We start from the raw sequence: 7,500 nt of genomic DNA on the forward strand, positions 1-7,500 counted from the left end.
AGTGTGCTCTGACTGGTCGAGAAGTTGCGAGGCTCGCTGCTGTGAGGAGCGGACAGGTTTCCGGGTCGGCGATACAGTGAGACACAGCGAAACTCATCTGAGCACATACAAACACTCACAGCCGAAGTAAAAACAATAAGTGTGGCTTGATATTGAGTTAGAAAAAGGTTGATAAACGCTGTGAGAATGGATCTGCGGAGAGCATTTCTCCGCGATCCCAACTCGTCTATTACCAGCGTTCAGGGAGCTCTATGCAAGTCAATGGGACGCCCTGTTAGTTAGCCAAGGGATCCTGGTGTGTGAGGTGCTTCACGGATTGGACCATTTGGGTCAATCCGGTCATATATCACAGAACCCAGGAAGCAAACAATGGAAAAAGAGAAATCTCCAACGAGGCGTTCTGGGGCAGCATAGACAGCTCTTTTCTGTGTTAGAGTTTTACTCGCTACAGGGTGTACTTTGAGGGTTTGTGACTCTGCAGACCGTTTACAATGCATAAAAAGCTACATAACACACAAGGGGACGGGTAATAACCGGAAAAGCATGACATGGGACCTTTAAGGTTTGCCTGCAAAAATAATAAAAATGTCATTATATTCGCAATATGGACTAATACGGGCTACATATGTGTGATGAAATACACAAATAATTGAATAAAGTATTATGGTGCAGCGCTGCAGGGATATTCCAGCCTAAAAAAATTATTCTACAAACTTAATAAAAATCCGTGTTTGTACCGGTCATCTTAAGAAATCACATCAATGATAATCATTATTATTATTATTTGTTTATCTAATCTCTGCAATATTGTGAATCATATCGCAAGATTAGTAAAAAGGAATCACAGTTATTTTATAGCAAATCGTGCAGCCCTACTGGAAGAGGATTTAGCAAACTAAGATAAATAATTGAAAAACCCTCTATAAAAGGATCAAACTGCATGTTGCCTTATGAATGGAGCTTCTCTTGACTCTTCTTCTTTATCATGTCAATCTCTTTTTTCTCTGCTGGTAACTTCCCTGTGCAGCGGGCTACTATCGGGACCATCAATGTGGACTCACGTGAGCTGTGGTGAAGCAGAGACTCACAGCAAGCACGCTGTTGCACACAAATATTTTGCAGTTCTCCAGCAAAGTGACGCAAGTTTGGCCAAAAAAGAAAAATACCCCAAAAGTTTTATGCCGCAAAAACCTTTGCTGACGGTGATAGCAATAAAAAGCTAACCATGGTTCCACAATATGGAAATACCATATATGTCTTAATATGATTTATGTTATAATAGGGACTGAGTATCTTTTTAACATTATTCAGATAATCATTGAATAATAATCATTGTTTTACTTGTGCCAAACAGGGGTCTTTTTACTAAACCTAAATGTATCCTGGGAGACACTGCCCAGAGAAGGGGATGAATAGGGGATATTCACTCACAGATACACTTATAATTTGAAGCCTATACCCTACCGATAATCAGATAAAAAGGTGAAATAACAGAGTAAGATCGGTGTAATATTTGGGTGTAACAGGGATTTTACATGGTGTATCAGGTGGTATATACTGTAGGGCTGTAACACGGAAGTAACATGGCTGTAATGTGGATGTAGTATAGTGGTCACATGGGTTCAATAAAAAATTTGTGTAAGATGGATGAATCAAATCAAATCTTTTGAAAAAAACAAAACATGAAATAGTGTCATTTTAGCCTTGATACATCACAAAAATTAAATAAATAAATTTTCCAAAAATATTTTCACGTGCTTGCTCAAATGACAGTTAAGTCTGTAGAATACGTTTTTTTAAAAATACTTGCACATTTATTACCTTTACCAAATATTGCCGTACTATGACTTTAATATTCCACCACTCCATATTGAGGGCCTAGCTGTAACAGAATGGTTAACTCATCTATTTAATACTCACTGTCTCTGTACAGTTAACTGATTACAAACGTGTTTTCTGTGACCTGGCATCACAAGCACAAGGTAGAGAGAGAACACACACACTCCAAGAGTCAGAAACACACACACACACGTGCTAGAGCATTTTCAGCTTGCGGTCAGAGCCGCAATGCAAATTTAAGGGGAGTTCCCCCCAACTGTTGAAAGAGAAAGTGATAAAGGACACGCAGCAGGAAGAGATTATGCAAGGGGTGAAATCACCTTGGAAACCGGGACGTAACCCGATGAGGGAGAACCTCTCTGAGCTCATTGGGATGAGTTTACATGGCCTTATTAGCACTTTAAACCCACACCCTTTAAACATAATCTGAAGCAGTTGTGGCCAAAAAACAAATTGGATTCCAAAGCTCTTTAAAGATTGTTTTGTAGGTATCTGTCCTAAATCACCTCATTGATTCCTTAATAGGACATATATCTGTTGCTCTTAATTAGCATTATCTATTAAGAAAACAATGATGAAATCCTTACGATCAATCTCTATGACAAATGTCGAATCAGAGGCGCTTCTCTGTTAAGGCATACTTCTGGAAAGATATGAGGAAGAGTGGGAGTTACAGAGAACGTGAAAGTTAGTGGTTGTAAAAGCGAGAGGTCAAAACAAGGTCAACTCGGAAGAGGAATGTGGGGACACATAAGCGGAAAAAAAACACAACAGGCTGCTCTTTATCCTTCCTTTGTTGCACAATTTCTGGATATGACCGAAACTACACATTACTAGAAAGGGCGTTTCTTCCCAAAAACGCCGGTGTACTACACGCCCACTTCTCAAATTGAGTGTTACAGCTGCTTTCGATGAGTAAAACCTTACGGTGTGTGTGGGCTAGGTTTTGGTGCGCCTACACTGTAAGGGATGCGACCCACGCACTGTAACATGTGCTTCATTCAGATTGAGTGTGTGACAGAGTGTGTGACTGGTGATGATGGCGGTGCTGCTGGGAAGGGAGATGGTTTTGTGTGTAAAGAGGAAAAACGTGGTGCATGTACAACAGGTGCGGTATTTGAATCGTCATCACAGGAGATACACTCATACCAGTAAGAAATGCTGATTCAAGACGTGAGATTGGTTTTTCACTGATACACTTTGATGGTATTTTGTCTCTATGATGTTCAGGAACTGTTGGGTGATTCACATAAAAAACATCTCTTAAAAGACCAAATTGTCCCAGTAGTGAGAGTAGTTATAGCTTTGTAATAAAGTGCTGGTAAACTCTAGGCTACACCTATCTTTTTTACACCTATGTCTCAAAAACAATGCACTGCAACTAGTACAAAAAACTAAACAAAACGATGTACGCATTCTAGGGTTGTATTCAACTAATTAAAATCTTAGTCAACTAAAATTCTAACGACACAAAGGAAATAACACTGCACATTAGCTGCACTCTACCTGGTTATCTAAAGCAATTATAACACATCTATCTGCAGCGTATACAATTAGTTTATACCTGTTTTTGTAATATACTTTGATGGTTAAAACAGACTCAAAGCTGACCAGAGCTTTCCTGGTATATATATTTATATGATTTTATAAAATAACGCACATTGACATTGAAGCAGTCCCATGGGGACGCACCTGAATTGATACTTCACACAGTTTTTGTTGGATCAAACTTATTGAAAATTAGCCACTTCTGGTGTGTTAGCAGTCAAAGCCTATCAAGAAGTGATGTGCAGGTCAGCGTTTGTTAATACCCGTCCCACACCCAATGGAGCCAATCAGCACCACGCAATCTGCCAAAAATATCCACCAACTACCTGATCCAAAGTGGGACTGAAACCCTTCAAATCAACCAACGGAAAATAAGGTGTCCCTAAAACACTCTGATCTTCTTCAAAATATTTGCAAAATTGAATACAAAAGTAGCCACTGTATCTTCCGAGCTGAACTGATATTGTGTGCACTGCAGACACTCAACCAAGAAAAATTCCCAGACCAAAACCCACAATGCTGTCAGACTGACAACCTGTCGAGAAGTGTGGTGGGTTCCAAGATGAGAGAAACTTTAGCAGAACAAACTCAAGAACATAAAGCACTCCTTCGGGTCTCAATCTGCCACAGGAAAGGGTCTCCTTGCTGTCCATGAAACAAAATGAAATATATATCTCTTCAAACTTAATAAGAATAGATGTGTGGATAGCAGTGGGGAACCGTCTGGGCCTTCAAGGTATTCAGAGAATACCCTGGAAAACTCTGATAAAAAAAGAAAATATCAAATTAATTATATAAATACAAGTTAAATAAAACGAATAAATGAGTATTGTATCTGTGTTGTTGATCTGTAATCTTACAGTGTTAAGTTGATTTGTTTGTCCTTCTCGGTCCATGCACTATGCGTTTGAGTGGTTTTGTGTTAGAAAAAAAATTCAACCAATCAGATATGTTTCTGGGTCTCTGGGAAGAATATCCTCCAACCAAGGTATTCTATATCCTTGACCCTTGGCCCTTACACTGAATAAGAGCGTACGTTTGGATTGATAATGTCTACAGAAGGTCCAGTTGTGATAGTCACGGTTCGCAACTGGTTGATAGTCAAGTCTATTATAATAAAAGCTTCTCTTATTTCTATATGTGTGTGTGCAGACTCACGCCATGGCCACGTTGCTACCGTCGATGATGATGTGTCGCAACTCCTGACGCCCTGCCTCGTTCGGCAGCTTCAGAGTGTACGGGGTCCTCAGCGACTGATTGAAGCGAGAAAGACCCGTCACCGGGGGGGCAGGGGGGTCGTTGGCAGGTGGGGTCCTTGTCCCGAACTCGTGATACCCCGTGTGGCCGATCGTCTGATAGGCTGAGGAGGACGACGGGCGGGGAATGGGCTGAGCTGACTGAGGGGAAAGAACCAAATAAGACTTGTAATGTAACAGAAGGACAAGGCTGGTGATTTGAATATCATGTAAATAGGGAAAGAGCTATGATATGGTAAAGACAAAATAAATGTTATACTTGACATAAAATGACACAGCCAAACACGAAGATTTTTTCTGTACTCTTTGTGCGTGTTCATTTAAGTCTGAAGTTTGGTAACACAAATGAAGAACTAAACAACAGAAGATTTTACAGGTGTTATGAAAACCATGTGATACCTTTTTCCTCTACTGGCTCAGCTGTATTAAACTTGTTTTGATTATCAGTTTCATCCAGAGGTAACACTGGTTTCCTTAAAACACAACAGAAAAGATTCACCAACAGGAATGGAAGCTAAAACTGACTAAATGTGAAGTGATTCGAGTACTTCTTTGTCAAAATCCATGACTTTCCCAGGATAACCCAATTCAATTAACTTTAATAAACGGTTAAAAATGAATACAGTGCAACAGGAGCTTTTGAAACTTATAACCTTAACAATTCTCCAAAAGCGAAAAAACAAACCATACACTTACTAATATTGTGCGTTTGATCTCACAAAATGTAAACTGCCCGACACTATAAGTCTACTAATTGGTTTAAAATTCCATTTGCATTGTAAATGCACTGGAGGTCTCATGTTTTTACTTCACACTTTTTAATATTGGACCCTGGTTGGCTTCGAAACAAGCTTTGATATCACTAATATTTTTTTGGTTAAGGTCTGGTTGAGATAAATAAAGATAAAAACCTGAAACTTTCCCCCATCAAACGCTCTGCATATAATCATTTGGCAAAGTGAGGGTGTAAAATCCAATAGAAGTAACAATATTAAAACCCATTGACAGTAAGGTAATACCTACACTGGGGGTGGAGGCTAGAGATGAGGTGGTGGCAGCGAGCCACTGAGGCGTGCTGCGCAGCGCCGTCACCGTCTCCACCTTCACCGCTCCTCCCAAAGTCTGTGTCCCCCCCCTCGACAGGTAGTCCCTCTGTGAGGCAGCCCCCCCTCCCCGCGCCAAGTAGTCTGGTCTGGATCCTGACTGGGTGTCCAGGTGAGGCACCATCATCATCCGGGACGTCCTGCTCTCTGCCGTATTGGTATTGGCGACGATGACGTCGTCGTCATCGTCGATGGTGATGACGTCGTAGTTTCTCGCTCCTCCCTGAGCACTAGAGCTCCTCTTGATAGTTACGGCCTAAAAAGGACATTTTTTATTTTAATTTTTGAATGGGAGAAAAACAGCATGCATTGGCAACATTTAAAAATCACTCATAAAGCAAGTTTTGGAACAAATTGGTCGGTATTTTTCCTTATCATCGTGGCAACTCGCAACATTAAATATATCCATGTGGAGTGGGTTAGGATTAGGGCAGCCTAACTCTAACCCTCAGGGCATTGAGGAGTATTTTTGCAGGCTTAATCAGAAGTTGGCCTCTCCCTCAACTACTTGCATGCTTTGCTCAGAAGGATCTCCATATATTGACAACACATTAATAACAGTTTAAGCGTAAATGCAATCCCCAGAAGTAAAAAACTCTATAAACAAAGCTTATTTCAGACATCTTACAAATGTGCATGTTAAAGATGCAGTCCTCAGAATGTGGCTTTAAAAGAATGCATTTCGATGTTTCATGTGAGTTGCCATAAGCCTCCACACCCTTTGTTGCAGATTGAAAACCAACCCATTTCCATTGGGATAATAAACATACAAAGGAAGATGCTGACTCTCAATGTTCATGGAAGTTAGAAAGGTTTGGCTTACTCAATCCAATGGAGTAGAACTTACATTTGTTTGGCTAACTGAAACCTACGTACTTGAAGGAGTCTGGCTTTCTGGAGTTTGTATCTTCATGGTCTAATGCACGTATTGCTTTGGGTAGAATTGTTTGCTAAACATAATGTGATATTCATATGAGAGATGAAAATGTGATGATGGTGTGATGGTGCATTTCTTGGTGAGATGAAGGGAATACTTGATGATGTATTCCATGTTGTATTAGGTGAAATGTAGCATGCACCAAAGCGACTGTAATGCTCTGTGATTTCAAGCTAGAAACATTGAAAAAAAAGGCGATTTGGGCTTTCATCTCACTGTCTAAGGGGTCACAAAGTCAAAGTGAAAAGTGAAACAATTTTTAAGGTTGAAGGGCTGTCACCTGCTGAGTGCTGGTCTCGCTGCCGCTGCACTGCCTCCGGTGCCCCAGCCCGTTGCTGCTGCCTCTGTGCTGCTTGGGCCTGATGTTCTCCTTCGACCTGCCGGGGTCCACCAGCGCTCGGCTCAGCTCCTGTTCCTCCTCTCTGAACCAAGAGGCCACAGAGGACGATGATGAGGAGGAGGAGGGGGTGTCAGGAGAGCGCACAGAGTTCAATTGTCTTTCTTTTCCCCCTCCTCTTGACCCCTCTTCACAACGTTTGGTTTCCTCCACGATTTTCTCCAGAACAAGGAAGGTGTCTTCTGTTTGACCCGTCTCCTTGACGACACGCTCCACTAATTCCTGCTGGTATCCCATGGTTCTGAAGGAAAATTAGTTTTAACATGGTTTCATTCGGCAGTAACAGAAGTTATTGCAGAATGAGATCACATTAAATTCCAAGCTGGGATAAAACTATTCCCACATGCCCCTTTTTGCATTTGCCAGGAGGTTATTTTTCAGTCTGTCTGTCCGCAGGACTATGGGAAATCTAAAAGGTTT

The 7,500-nt window shown here is 41.1% G+C and overlaps 1 protein-coding gene and 1 long non-coding RNA gene across 2 annotated transcripts in view; both read right to left on the reverse strand.

Annotated features, from left to right (window-relative positions):
* LOC307038538 overlaps window positions 1-7,500 on the reverse strand; it is a 295,724-nt gene that overhangs the window by 192,675 nt on the left and 95,549 nt on the right. The window lies entirely within an intron of this gene.
* n4bp1 (nedd4 binding protein 1) overlaps window positions 4,519-7,500 on the reverse strand; it is a 14,793-nt gene continuing 11,811 nt past the window's right edge. The window contains exons 5-7 of the mRNA XM_079681078.1: window positions 6,964-7,321; window positions 5,667-6,002; window positions 4,519-4,784 (exon numbers count right to left, since the gene is read on the reverse strand). Coding sequence (XP_079537204.1) covers window positions 4,542-4,784; window positions 5,667-6,002; window positions 6,964-7,321 — 937 coding nt within the window. The 3' untranslated portion in view covers window positions 4,519-4,541. The remainder of the gene's footprint in view (window positions 4,785-5,666; window positions 6,003-6,963; window positions 7,322-7,500) is intronic.

The sequence above is a fragment of the Notothenia rossii genome (genome assembly GCF_949606895.1).
Source record: "Notothenia rossii genome assembly, chromosome: 5".
NCBI lineage: Eukaryota > Metazoa > Chordata > Actinopteri > Perciformes > Nototheniidae > Notothenia > Notothenia rossii.